Raw genomic sequence first — 15,429 nt, 5'->3', positions numbered from 1 at the left:
AACGGTCCAACTATTCTTAATTCAACATTATTAAAATATCAAAGATTAAAAAAAAAGTATCTACCGGAGAGGTCATTGTCATTGGGTCCTTTAAAATCCTCTTGTTAATTCAAGTCTGAACCACTTTAAAATAAAAAAGGAAAACGCCAAATTAATCCCACTTTCAATTAATTGTTGAGTATTTAATTTTATTACGTTTCCCGGGCTTTTTTTTCTTATATTCTACAGAAATTTGGGCACGTCAGGATTGAAATATTTGGAGTTTTAAGTAGGTCAATTCATTTTTTAAATGGAAAAAGTCAAGTAACAAATAAACGGATTCATTGTTATTATAGGAAATAATAAGAATATGGTGGCCAAATTTGTGGTTCACGACAGGTTTTGGCCAACTGCATTATTTTCATACGAAAGTGTTTGGAGCTTTTGATCATCTAAGAATCTGATTATTGATAATAATTTTTAAATTATTATTAGATTTAAGAGGACAATATTTATCGTTATTCGGATTTTTAAAAATGGTATAATTCATATTGTAGTTAAGCTAATGAATTGGACTAACTGACACATAATTTCACATAATAAATCTTAAATTAGATAGTTAAGATCCAATAGATTAACTTTTACAGACTATATTAAAATTTCATTGGCCCTTTATCCCGACTTCAAATAAATAAATAAATAAATTGTGTATCACATAGTAAGTTTTGAATTATAAACTTACTGAATATTCGCATTTTAAAGTTTAAAAATGATTCCCTCAAAAAATATATATATACCATGCATCAATTGAATTAATGTACTTCGAATTAAAACTTGAACTCGTTGCGGACACTAAGATCATGGGGTTTAGATGGAGATGATCTTGACCTTGGATAATTAACAAGATTAGCCGTGGGCTTGACCCAAGCAGAGGATGCTGTTGGCCTTGTTTCGTTAACTAAATTCTATGGTTATTAAACACTCAAATGTTAAGTGCATTAAAAGTGATCAAGATTCAAGGAAGAGTGATTCCATTTCTATGCTAAAAACTGAAGAAAAAAATGAAGAAATCACAAAGGAAATGAACATTAACAGTTCCTAACACATACATAAAAACTCAATCAGAATATATGAGACCAACAAGTTAGGTGCCAATGCAAGGCATGTTTAGAGGGAGGGCTGTCCACACATGCATGAAAACAGCACTGGAACTCCATAATTGTTATCATCATCTGCAGCGTGACAAGAACTTGTTCGAGGAGGAGCGACGCAGCCATTAACAAATAGCGTGTTCGATTCTGAATTAGGCTGAGCCAAGGCAAGCTCATCCGGTCCATAGGCAGTAGTGGTAGGACTGTGGGTCCTTCTATATTCACCGGCGGCCCTCCTTTTCTCTGTGAGGAAGTGGCCGAGCGATGGTGCATCAACATCCTCAGCATCAGTACTATCCCTTGAGCACAAGGAAAATAGCCCAACTTTTGACCTGTTATTGGTGTTGCTTCTTTTTTCTCTGGGGGCTTCGATTTTCCTACCTTTGACAGATCTTTTAGACATTTCCAAAATGCTAGAAACACCAATGAGGCTCCCAAGTGTAACGCTCTTGTCATGGAAAAAAGACCCCGTCGACTGAAATCAAGCAATCGAAGAGTTAACAAACCAGAAATGGATGCCTTTTGTATGAAGTGTACAAATGATCATCTAATACATCAATCTACAGAAATCACTGCTAGATTGGTGGAAAATCACTAGAAGAAAGATGCATAGGGTTGTTCTTTCTCAAAATCTATCAAACAAGCCAAGTGTATTTTGCTACAGAAGCAGAAATTTTCATCCCAGAACCAAACCAAAGCAATTTAGTATCCTATTACGTACAATCTTAATGAATCTTTAAGAGGTAGTGCAGAGTTTTGGGCTCCGTTAGCGGCTTTAAGTGACATGTTTAAGACTGTTATCGAACAATTATATGATCAGATAGAATTTTATCATTACACGTTTATAAAAACTTGTACCAGTTTGTTGACATAGGGATGATATATGGCATCAAATCCAGACAACAGGACATGAATTAAACCAACAATGTTAGGGCACCCTTTCATGAAATAAAGGGCCTAAAATGTGTACCATCTGACTTCTATATGCTAGGAGCATCCAGCAGCAGTGTTGCTCAGTGTGGTCACACCTGACAGTACTATCTGTAATCACCAGCACCAGTCATTACAAAAAGTAATGCCATCTACAGTTGTTGCCATTATTAAGTGGTGATAGCTCTTGAAGACCTCACTCCCAAGGAAACCATCAAATAGCACCCGACTATTAAAACTATGGTAGAAGCTAGAAAACACCAAATCAGGTTCAAGGTGCCAACCTAACAACAGGCTCTAAAACAGCCTTTACTCATAAATATATACCAAAACTTGGTCTAAAGCATTATATGTTATGGAGGACAATAACTGGGGGAAAAAAAGGCTATTTAAGTACAATACAATCATATAATTCATTAGTCATGAAAGGTGATATGTAAACTGAAAAGGGGGGTTAAAAAAACAAAAATGATTGTCAATGCAGGAGCATTGAAAATGTAAGAAATATAGGGGAAATATTTGAACTAAAAATGCTGCGATTACGACTGAGTCACTGACCTGTGTGTCTAGATCAGAAGAGGAATCTGCAGAGGAAGTTGGAGAAGCAGTGAGTGTAGTGTTGAATGAAATTGAGCCAGAGTAATCATGGTTTCTAGCCAATCCAAGTCTCACATTCAGGGGCTGCAATCCCAGCGGCCAACCTCCTTCCTTCAATCAAATCAAATCAAATCAGAAATTTAATTCAGTACCCTCCGATCAAAGAACATCACTGTCAATAAAATGAAAAGAAAAAAAAGATGAACTTAGCATAACTGTACTGTCTTGAGAAACAGAAGGCAATACGACAAACGAGAACTGGACACAATCAGAGAACTTATGAGAAGAAAGCAAGGTGACCCTCAATTATAAGATAGAAAATATATATAAAAAAAAAATCTGGGGCAATCCACAAGAACTAGAGTGAAGACAGTCATTACCTGTATTGCCATGTATCTGCCAAGCTAAAGTACTTTTGAAGTTGGATGTTTATGCTTTTTATTGTTCTTAAGCAAAAGAGGAAGCTTGGAAGTTGAGCAAATGGAGTTAAACTAGTTATAGATGTTCATAACTTCATATGTAATAGCGACATTGAAGAACAAGACAGGTTACATGTCATGAAATAGAGTGGAAACTGGAAGGTCAGATTAAAAACAAGCCGAAGATGGTCAAAAGAATGGAATGAAAAAGGAGTCTTATCAAATGGAAGGGTTTTTTTTCCCCTTCTTCCTTTATTCTCATTCGTTTTGTTGACTGAGAAAAAGAAAAAGAAAATCATTATGAGCTTTGAGAAAAATAAACTAATCAAAAGCCAATGTCCAGGAGAACTTCAGATGTTGTCCTCCACAAAATTACTTTTATACCCAACTTGCTATTAACTGCCTTATTTTCTTTGAAGACTGTAAAATTTTTTCCATACTATTGAGTTATCGACCATCATCTTAGCTAAAAAATATTTTTTCTATCTTTTTAATATATTTTTATATAAAATAATAAAATTTTACAAACGGTGAAATTAAAACCTAAAAGCTGAAACACCATAATTTTAATTACTCAACTTTATATTAATACTAACATAGATTTTTAATATATATTTTTTACATTTTTTTTATTCGCATATGTGACCCAAAACGAGTAAAACTTTAGTAAACCAGATAAAATTAATTGCATCTGTTCATATGGTGGTCTGTTTGATTTTGTTTTCCAATTATTGAAGACAGAGAACTAGATTTTGAAGTAAAAAAGATTATTATTAGAGTTGAGACATTCTTTAATTGTCCAAATTTTGTTTATACTTTCGCATTTAAAAATTAATATGAAGAATTATAAAAAGAAATAATATGAAGAAGGGTATCACTCGACACTCGGTGAAAAAGGCACGTTGCAAAAATATCAAGGCAGAATGGTGATGTAAGAATTTAATGAGACAATCCAAGAGGATCCGAGGTAGTGGAAGAGCACAGGGACAACTTTTACGAAAATTTAAAATGGAAATATATTAAAATTATATGTACTCTTATTATAGAATCTTTGGTTTGCTGTAGGGTTAATAATTTTTTTTGTATTTTTATATAATTTTAAAATAAAATAATTGAAAATTACTTACCCAATGATGAAACGCGTATTTAATAAATTTTATGTATAATTCTTTTACCACCCTAATTGTAATCATTATTGAATAACTTTAAAAAAATTACATAAAATGTTTTCTAACATAATCTAATAACATATAAATTAGATTATAGCTTTTCCTTTGGTCCACAAACAGTAGAGTCAGCCCAAGCTTTTCAACTTGAAGGGGCCACAATATATGGGCCTCAAGGAACCCAATGAACTGCCGTTTTCACGGTATCTTCGCTGTCATGCCCCAAAAGAAAGCCATATCTGAGTTTTTAAGTTACCAGAAACTGGTGGTCTAATTAAAAACAGAAAAATGGGATGTATCAGGGTCCACCTAGGGACTTTACAGCAAAGTTATAGTGTTTTTTTTTTCCTTTCATATCTGAAAGGGATTTCGGGATGATTTATTTTCCGTGCAGTTAAGTAGCAATTGGAATCAACCAACTCTTTGTTGTTTTGCATCATAATGTTTATTGCCTATGATTCTGCCATATTGGCTTGCAGAAAAAATGGATAGAATATTTCTTCTCTATTTTAAAATATAAAAAAAAATGATTAAGAAATATAAAAGGTTTAAATTAGGATGGCGAATATCGTTTCTGTTGAATCAAGATGAATATAGTTGTCTTGTTGATCATTATGACAAACCCACTGGCCCCAAAATCTATCATTTTATTATTATTATTATTATTATTAGTGTGTTTTTACATGAAATTAATAAAAACTTAAACTCAAAAACTCTCATTTAAAATATTCAACTTTATCTATTTAACCAAAAATATATTTTACCTAATTGTTTCTCTCCTAAACGCGATCATTCCTGCTCAACTAAATGACCTGATAAGTTAAATATAACTTTTTTATCTTTTGGAATATTATGTCTAATTTTGCTCATGGATCGGGTCATCCAGCTAAGTTCAAAAGTATGCTCAAAAAATTATAAGTTTGTATAAAATACGAGACTTAAAAAATAATTTTGAGTAAAATTTAAAGCATTTTTTTTATATGGGCTGAATGTTGGGTGATTTTTTTGGTCCGAGCCCAATACGATTCAACTTGAATATCTTATGTTATAAAAAATATTATATTAATTATATATGTTAAATAATAATATTATATAATTGTAACGACCCGAACTTTAAGGTTATTAGAAAAGTGTATTTTCGGGTCACCGTTTCTGAAAAATGGATTAGAAAATATTTATTAAAAAAAAGTAAAAATATTTATGAAGTTGAGTGAGTGATTAATTAAAGTTTAATTAAGTAAATTTAGCTTAATTAAGGATAATTAGATAAAAGATTAAATTGAATATAATGTGAAAGTTTAATTTTAAAGTAATAGAAAATAAAAGGATCAAAATGGCAATTAAGCCATACCCATGAAATGAGGCGGTGAATGGAAGAAAAATCAAGATTTTTCTTGAATTATGTATATTATTAAATTATTAAATATATATGTATATATATAAAAAAAAGAAGAAAAACAAGTGTATAAAAATGATTGGCACAAGTGTTAAATAAATATTTGTTATTAAATAAATTTTTATTATAGTTGTTATTGTCATTATATATATATAAAAGAAACAAAAGAAAGAAACAAAAGAATAAAAAGAGGAAAGAAACAGAATAGCAGGGGACGAAACAGAGAAAGGAGAAATGAAGAAAAGAAAAAGGAAAAAATAAGGTTTTAAAGGTTCCAAGTTAATTTGCTAATGTTGTCTCGGGAAACCTCGGCTAAGCAAGGAAAAAAAATGGCAAAGACAAAGGGAGTTAGCTCGAGAAAATACGGTTTGTATTTCTATAATCCGAACCTAGTTATTAATTGTTATATTTTTTTTATTCAATGCATTTAATAAATGTTGAAGTGAGAATTATTGTGTTTATAATGGACATGGATTAATTTGGTATGTGATGAATTTATATTGATTGAATTAAATTGAATTATATATTATAAATATATATGTGTGTGTGTGTGTGAATGAGATATTATGCAATTATGATAATTGAATTTTGGATAAATATTATGATAAATAATTAAGATGGGAATTATTTGTATTGTGTCTTTATAATTGAAATGAATTGATTTAGTGTGTGATAAATTTATATTGAATTGATTTATGAATATCTGTTTTACTGAATTTATATTGATTGAAATTATTTTGATTGAATTTATATTGATTGAATTATATAATATATATGATTTATGTAGAAATTTGAATATTGAATGAATGTTATATTGAAAAATATATTGATTGGAAATATGAGGAAATTGATATGAATATATGAGATTGTGATATTTGAATATTTGATATTGAAAAATGAATTGAATTGTATTGAATTATGAATTAATGTGAATAATTGAAATCTATTGTTGAATTGAATGAAATTGTATGAATTGTGAAAATGGGTAAATATATGTAATTATCTGAATGAGATATTGATGAAAGAATTATTAAATTGAGAAAGTGAATGAAATACTGTAACAGCCTAATTTTCAGTGGTGTCGGAACAGTGATTCGAGATCACTAAATCCGACAAATGAGTAGGAAATATTATTAATTTATTGAGCATAAATTAAATGTGAAGTTAGGAAAAAAAATTGAAAATAGTGAATAGTGTACTAAAAATAAATATTAAAATAATTAGAATCGAAAACGAGGTATCGAGACCTCGATAATTTTAAATTGAGCCATAAATATTTTTATAAATATTTATGGAGTGTTAATATGTTAGTATTAAAGTTTCGTCAATAAATTTTAAAGTTCTGATAGTTAATTGAACAAAAAGGACTAAATTGTATCAAATGCAAAATTGTGGAAAATGATTAAATAGCTTAATTGATAAAAGAAAGAGGGTTTAAAAGGAAAATAGACCCAAGGTCTATTTGGGCTGAACGGCAAGGGCATGAAATCAGCAAGAAAATAAGGAGAATTGAGGGTAAAATTGGAAAATTGCAAAATTTACTTAATAAAGCTAGGACTAAAGTGGAATTATCTAGATTTCTCTTTATTTTTCTGCATTCTCATCAGAAAAACGCCATGGAGGAGTTCTATTAAGCTGGTTTTTCATATTTTTTACTCCAAGTAAGTTCAATTCTTGATTATTTCTTGAAATTTTTGTGTTTTTTGTGACTTTTACAACTAGGTCCACTTGTTGAATTCATTAGTTTTTGATTCTATGAAAGAAATTGAAAGTTTATATACATATTTTCTGGAAGTATATGATGATTTGGCATGGAATTAGAGTTTTAAATTGTTTATATGTTGATTTTATTGTAAGAATTGAATAGAAATTGAATGTTTGGGACCTAATTGTAAAAGAGTTTGAAGTTAGAGTTTTATGTGGAAATTCTGAATTTAAATAGTTGTGAAATAACTTATAATGTTTAGGAAAAGTATTAATTGAGAAAATTATCTTAATTGAGGGGTTAATTGAGCAAGGACTGAATTGTATGAATTGTGAAATTTGGGGCAAAATGGAAATCATCATTTTGCACTAAAACTGTTTTGGACAGCAGCAGAAGTCTAACTTTGAAAAATCACCAAAACTTGTAGAAATGGAATTAGAGAATGAATAAAATATGAAATTAAAGCTTATTGAGTCTAGTTTCTTATAAAAGAAATTATGTAAGCAATGGAATTTTAAATCACGAGATACAATAACTTTTGTGAGACAAGATCAGAATGATTTCGGGTTCCCCTTTTTTGAATTTGGAAAATCATCAAAAATTGGATAAAAATAATTAGAGGCTTAAATTTATATGTTTAGAATTCTGAATGAGTCTATTTTCAAGAAAAACAAACGAGGACATCATTCGAATCTTGTACGAGAAGATAATTAATTTTTAGTGAAGAAGGTCGGAACTATCAGACAGCAGAACAGGGGAGACTTCAATGAATAAACTGTATTAATTGGCCCAACCAAAAATTATGAAACTTTTATGGTAAGAATATATGTGAATCTAGTTTCTGGGAAAATTCATAGATCTTAATTTGGAGTTCTGTAGCTCAAGATAAAAATAATTTAGTAACTATGACACAGATGGACAGCTTGAATATTCACATAAATAGATAGTGAAAATTATAGATAATGTTACCTACAAGTGTGTTGTTTATACTAAGGATGTGGATGGAGAGGAGGAGGAGGAAAAATATACAAAAATATATGAATGAATCGTGTATAAATTTTGATTACATGCCCGATTATAATCAATAAGTATTGAATTAGAAACGATATAATATTTTATTTGGAATATTTATTATGAAATTATGATTATCGCTATAATATAAAAATCGAACTTGTGAGTTTATATAACTAAATTTAGTAACCATTTGTTAATATTATTAAATTTCAATATTATTTTATGAATGGTGATTAATATTTATGTATGTTAATTGTTGAAAATAAGTAAATTATGTACAAAAGTTATGAAATTAAACTGAGAATTTCGGAGGAACGGAACGCAGGAAATGAGTATAATCTTTCAGTGAAAAAGATGAATTGACGGTAAATTACCCAAGTAAACCGAGATTCAGCATTTGTTGCGAATTCTCGTGTTTGCTTTCCGTTTAACTCGTACGAGCTTCCGTTAACTCATATGAGTTTCAGTTAACCCTTTTGGGGTTTCAGTTCAACTCTGATGAGCTTCAGTTAGCCTCCGGGCTTCCGTTTAGCACTTATGTGCTTCAGTTAGCCTCCGGGCTTCCGTTTAGCACTTATGTGCTTCAATTAGCCTTCGGGCTGCCGTTTAGCACTTATGTGCTTCAGCTAGATTTCGGGCTTCAGATCATGATGTACTCAAATCCGTAAGCTGTTCATTGGATGGACAAGTTGGTAAGTCGTAAATGTAACATGTGGAAAAAGAAATGTAAGTAATGTTATCATTATTATTGAGCTCAATTATGTGATTTTATCATTCAGAGATTGTGTTTGACAAGATATGTTAGTAAATTATGAGTATGTGAATCAAAGTGACAGAATTTAAACACCTAATGAGGTTGAGCTGATTCACACGAATTTGTCATTTGAAATTGTCATTGACAGGAAGAAACGGTGAATTACATGCTTATCAATGGTTACACATAATTATCTGAAAAACAAGAAAAATGACGGTTATTGATTTATGGAAATGTAAGACATTGATATATGAATATGGAATATGTTTGATAAATGTGTTCATTCTTAACTATGGAATTATGTACCTCATGTGTGCTATTTGCATAAAGATGATATTTCAAATACTTTGGTGAGTAAAGCTTAAATATGAAATAGTATAAAATCGAGACAAGTTGTTATGAAAATATATTTAAATTATCTGTAAGTGTTTTTGTACTCCTCGGTAATGCCTCGTACTCTATTCCGGCGACGGATACGGGTAGGGGGTGTTACAAATACCCTATTAACTAGTCGGGCTAAGTCGGATATAATTGGCATGCCATAGGATCTGAAAGTGTACGGGATTTGCTAGCTTTACCGATTAGGCACTTTATGTGTCGTATTTCAGGCACCTTGTGTGTCGTATCAGGCACCTCATGTGTCGTTTTAGGCACTTTATGTGTCGTATACTGATCAGGTACTATGTACCGTTTTAGGCACAATGTGCCGTACTGGTGTGTTTGGGTTGGGATCCGTGTATCCGTCAAAGTTCAGGTTTGTTAATAGTGGTAAATAAGTGAAAAGATAAATCGAGTGAATTTGATTGATTGAACTATTGGAATGAAATGAGAAATTGAATTGAGAATTGAAATTGAGATATGAGATTGAAAACATGAACCAAAAGGTTCATGAAATGAGTGAAGTTCAAATGGATGATGATTGATGTTAGAATGAATTAAAATGGTATATTGTTAAGAAGTAAAGTGTGAATACAAGTGAATTGTGAATATATTGAAAGAATTTATACAGTAAGCAAATGAAAAGAATTGAGCAAATATGTTGTTGTGTTTGTTATATGGCTTGTATAGAATTTTTATGGTAAGTAAATGAAACTTATTTATAAAATAAATAAATGAATGGTTATATTTATCATTGTGATTTTAAGTTTAATTATTATATTATCAAGTGTTCGGATTATAGAAATACCACTGAGTATACCATACTCAGCGTACGGTTTGTTTCCTTGCGCAGGTTTAGTAAAGATAGAACGTTGAATCAGCATCTCAGTCCGATCCCGAATTCATTAAGGTAAAGTGTGTTAATTATTTGTAATTACCTAGGATGTCTTATGTGTATGTCATTTTGAAATTGTAAATGTAAGGATGAAATAAATAAATTTAGATTTGGCTATGGTATAAAATAGGATTTGACTAATTTGGTATGAATTCGAATTTTTGTGAGATAATGTCAGATTGATTTTGGAATTCCCTATTCTGAATTGGGAAAATCATTAAAAATTGTATAAAAATAATTACAGGCTATAATTTATATGCTTAGAATCTTTAATGAGTCTATTTTCAAGAGAAATAAACAGGAATATCATCCAAGTCCTGTGCTATGAGATAATTAAATTTTAGTAAAGAAAGGTCGAAACTGTCAAACAGTAGATCAGGGGTAACTTTGAGGAATAAACTGTACTAATTGGCTAAACCAAAAATTCTGAAAATGTTATGATAGAAAGGTATATGAGTCTAGTTTTAAGAAAAATTAACGGAACTTAATTTGGAGTTTCGTAGCTCTAGATATAAATATTTTAGTGACTGTTACTCAAGAAGACAGTTTTGACATGAACATAAGAAAGTAAATGAAATTGTGTGTAATTATTCTGTAAACTCCGGTAATGCTCCATAACTCTCTTCCGGGACGGTTTGGGGTTAGGGGGTGTTACAATAATTATATGCATATTAAATCACTGATCCAACAACAATTAAATTCATTACCCAAAATATAAAAAAAATTACCCAACTAAATAACTCAACCCAAAATATAAAAATATAAAATTTATATTTAATACTATAAAATATATTTTTTAATATAATTTTTTAATTTATTTTTAATGTTTTAAATGTTTTAAATGCATTTAGTTATTATATTTTTTTAAAAATATTTTTAAATAAAAACTAATATAAAAATTAAATCTAAGCAAGTTGTGTCTATCCAATTTAATTTTTTAAAATTAAATTGGGTTGGGTAAAAAGTAAATTCATTTTTGAGGCCGAATCCAAATTAAAAAATAAATCTTAATATGAGCTCGGCCCAAACTTAACTTAACCTTGATGAATACATGCTAGATGAAGTATGTATGTACGTACGTACGAGACACTCTTTCTTTTTAAGATGGATGGGACACCGGTTTTACGGGTTTGGACTTTGAAGCGCTCCTTAACCTGGAAAGAAGCATGCAACCGAAGGACCAGGTAAATATTAGAAAACAAAAAAGTTTCCGATTCGTGCTTTAAATTTAAAAAACGTTTGATTTTTTGGCTCTTTTTCCTTTTTCGTTTCTCCTTCTAGAACTCAATGGGCGGGCAGCCGAGAGGTTATCTTGCTCTAGTTTTCCTTTCGTCTCCTAATTTCCAGTTGCTTTTGTGGCGGGTGATTTCTCTTTCACTTCTGTTTGGTTCCTGAGAAATTATAAGGAAAAGAAAAAAAAAAAAGAGAATACAAGATGTGAGTATATCATTTTTTCGTTTATTATGTAATATTACGTTTCGTTGATCTTATCTGATTTTGATTGGAATTGTTATTAGATGGTAGGATTTTATTTATCCATCCTCAGTTTAATTCATTTTAATAGTTCCTGTAACATTTGGATAAGTTATGATTCTTTAGCTTCTCGTGTTTTGATCCTGGATGGTTTATGAACATTGTTGATCTTATCCGATTTTGATTAGTATTGCAAATATTTTGTAGGAATTTATGTATCCGTTCACAGTTTAATTCATTTTTCTGGTACTTGTTTGGAATCTGTGTATACTTTATTATTCTTAGCTTCTAAGTTTTCGATCTAGAATGGTTAATGGTTTCTTTTACACTAGGGTTCCATGAGTTAGTTTTTTTGTTTTATTTTCCTTTTTCATTAACTAGACTACAGGATATAACACTTATCCAATTTCCTTTTTGTGTTTTCTTTTGGTATTATACTTGTAAATTTTTTTTGTTGTTGATGGAGCTTGTCTTTTACCGCCTACAATGGGTGTTTGTTGTTTTTTTTGTTGTTGTTGTTTAAATTGTATGATCCAAATTAATAAATTTTCCTTTAACAAAAAATCATGCTTATTGGCCTAAGGGTTTACTTACCTTAATGTTGTGATGTTTGGTTTTAACTGGTGATACAAGATCAAATGGTGAGGATATTCAGCTACTTGTATTTTGATGTGATAACGGAACCGGAATGGTTAAGATAACAAGTTATCTGGTGGTGCTCTGAGAGTTTTGTTTTAGATTCGCATATGTTTTTTTTTTCCGCGATACTTTTTGCTCTTTTTAGGCTGGATTTTGTGAGACAATGCTCCAAGAGCTGAGTTCCCTGGCATTGTGGGGTCGTGCATGACACACGGGTGTTCATCTGTCAGAAAGATGCATATGTTGCTGATGAGGCTCAATCCAAGTAAATACCGTATTGAGCAAGGTATTGTTAATAACTGGGATGATATGCAAAACATTTGGCACCATACCTTCTACGATTAACTCTGTGGGGCTACAGAAGAATACCCTTTTCTTCCTGTCAACCTGAAAGCCAACAGGATGAAAATCAAATCATGTTTGAGACCACCTTCAATGCTCCTGTCATGTAAGTTACTATCCAAGCTGTTACCTCAAGTTAGTTGCAATTTCTCCATATTATAGTTGCAATTTATCCATATTATAAATCCAACACCATAATTTTTAGTTAAATACTAGGATCAGTTCTTATGTACTATGTGTTTTTTCTGCTCATTTTTCATTCGACTAACTGTTTTCACCAGAAAGGAATGTTAATATCAAGAAGGATAGTATGGAGACATTGTTCTCAGTGGTGGATCTACTATGTTCCCAGAATCCCAGGAATTGCAGACAGAATGAGAAAGGAAGTCATGGCCTAAGCATAAAAATTAAGGCGGTGGCTTCCACCAGAAAGGAATATAGCTTCTGGATTGGAGGATCCATCTTAGTATCTCTGAGTACCAGGTATTATCTTCTTCTGATGCTTGCTGCATGGAGTCCATTCACGTAGCTTACTCTATGCTTTTACCATTCACATAGCCAGTACTAATTTTGGAAATTAGCTTCTTCTGCTTCTTCAAAAGCACTTTAGCCAGATATAGTTGGGTTTGGTATATTTTCCGTCACGCTTCCCGTTTTCACTCTCAAACATATAGTAATACTAAAATGAGATTTTCCAAATACATATTTGATCAAGCAATCACTTCATCTGTAGATAAATAACTAAATACTTTTCCTTGTTAAACCAGACAATCAAAAACCTTACGTTGAATTAAACATATAAATTTGAAGCTTCTATTCTTCAAAAAGGTAAAAAAGAAATTAACCTAAAATTTTCAGTTTAGATATCTAGCTTCAAGAACAAGGAAAGATTTTTATACCCTGAGGAGCAAAAAACCATGGATGCTTAGTTCGATGGCATATGTACAAGGTGTAAAAACATTGGTAAAAACCTTAGTTATAGCATAAAAATCCATAAAATCTCTCAAAATCCTTGAACAATGCCATCTCTAGGAAGGAGCATTGAAGAAGCAGTTTGATTCTCATGGCTGTTGAAAGGGTGGTGGACATCATCTTCTATCATTATTCCTCTTCTCAGTTCATTGTTTTCACTGCCCAAAAGTGGGTTAGACTCTGCAATTGCAGTCCAATTATGAAATTGTTCCTTGATAACAGCCATGTTTTCTTTGAAACTTGTTTGAATTTCAGGTTTTTTGACCCCATGTCCTTCATTGAAACAGCTCCAAGACTTGAAATTCTCATGTTTGTTTCCTACCTCAAAAGGTGCGTTGTCATTGTAGTGCTTTGAATTGTGAGTTTCATTATGGTTGAAGTCAGAATTACTTCTTCCATATGATGAATCCTTTAAATTTCCTTTTTCTGACGAGGATCTATAGCTGAAACTCCCAAAACCTTGGATCCCTCTTGTCAGCTTCCGAGCTCGGGCTCTCTCTTCTTTCAATACAGGTCCTTTCTGAAGCAATTTCAGTATTCTCTCTGATTTGTTTCTAACAGCTAAACCCCAATTGAATCTGCAGATTAAAAAAGTTAAAGATCATACAAATGCAAAGACAAATGAAAAATGAAGTTTTTAGGACAAACCCTTTCTCATCTATGCATTGGAAGCCTTGCATCTTTACTATAACATCTTTATCACCCTGAAACTCCTCTGCTGTACTCTCTGGTCCATGAGTTAACAAATGCTCAAGAACTATCAGAGAATTGTAAGAGATTCGCCAATTCTTTCTTTCAAATTTCTCCAATCTGATTTCATACAAAGCAAAAAATCAAATGGAATATCACATAAAACACAAACTAAAGAAAATGAATTAGAGATAGATAGTTCATAAAACACAAACTTATTGTGTAAAATCTCAACAATTCTCCAGTAATCATCTAATTCAAAAGCAGCCCTTGAAATAGAACCCAGGGTACTGGTGTCTGGTGTCCATGTATTCCCATTTGTAACTTCTTCAGTCAATCTACCGAAAACAATAAAATGAACCCAGAGGAAATACAAACAAATTCAAAACTATATCTTGGATTTAATATGCCAAAGACAGGAAATATGAAAAAGAAAAGAAAAGAAAACTTACAGCTGAGCAGGAGTAACATCAGTTAAAGCTAACCGAGCAGTTCTAATCTTTTCCTTGAGAAAAAATGAAGCTTGTTTCTTGAATTCATGGAATAAAGGAGAACCCATTTTTGGCTGCTAGCTTGCTACTGCTTAAGTTGGACTCTAGACATGATCAATGGTAAGAAATAAGAGGAAAAGTTGGACTCTGGATCAAGATTTTGGATATGGGTAGACTTTATATAACGATCAGGATAAAGAAATTCAATGAAATATCGGAAACTACACCAAATATATAGCAAAAAACAAGCACTATAGGTGGAAAGGAAATGGATAGTTTAGATTGTGAGAAGATCTCAATGATGGTTTTAGGTGGATTTTGAAATGTATTAGTTTCCCATAAACAGGGAAAAAAATTGCTGTATAAAATTCACCTTAAAGTTTGGAGTTTTTGTAGAATGGATTAATCAACTATGGAGGTAAAGTCAAGATCTGCACG

General features: G+C 31.2%; 2 protein-coding genes across 3 annotated transcripts; both read right to left on the bottom strand.

The window, feature by feature from the left end:
* Positions 1–993: 993 nt before the first annotated feature.
* Positions 994–3,423, bottom strand: LOC107959108 (uncharacterized protein At3g17950). Of its 2 annotated transcripts, XM_016895087.2 has the most exons (4): positions 3,038–3,422; positions 2,874–2,915; positions 2,619–2,768; positions 994–1,605 (listed from the first exon to the last, which is right to left on the bottom strand). In XM_016895087.2, exons 1-4 carry the CDS (start codon positions 3,047–3,049, stop codon positions 1,147–1,149), a joined length of 663 nt encoding a protein of 220 aa, XP_016750576.1. In that variant the 5' UTR covers positions 3,050–3,422; the 3' UTR covers positions 994–1,146. The 2 variants fall into 2 exon arrangements, with proteins under 2 accessions (XP_016750576.1, XP_016750577.1); XM_016895088.2 differs by lacking the exon at positions 2,874–2,915 and having other exon boundaries at positions 3,038–3,423.
* Positions 3,424–13,628: 10,205 nt separating this feature from the next.
* LOC107959109 (uncharacterized) lies at positions 13,629–15,155 on the bottom strand. The gene is made up of 4 exons (XM_016895089.2): positions 14,953–15,155; positions 14,716–14,838; positions 14,459–14,620; positions 13,629–14,388 (listed from the first exon to the last, which is right to left on the bottom strand). Exons 1-4 carry the CDS (start codon positions 15,057–15,059, stop codon positions 13,842–13,844), a joined length of 939 nt encoding a protein of 312 aa, XP_016750578.1. The 5' UTR covers positions 15,060–15,155; the 3' UTR covers positions 13,629–13,841.
* Between the last annotated feature and the right edge of the window lie 274 nt (positions 15,156–15,429).

The sequence above is a fragment of the Gossypium hirsutum genome, chromosome A05, assembly GCF_007990345.1.
Source record: "Gossypium hirsutum isolate 1008001.06 chromosome A05, Gossypium_hirsutum_v2.1, whole genome shotgun sequence".
NCBI lineage: Eukaryota > Viridiplantae > Streptophyta > Magnoliopsida > Malvales > Malvaceae > Gossypium > Gossypium hirsutum.
This window is presented reverse-complemented; position numbering and strand designations above follow the sequence as displayed.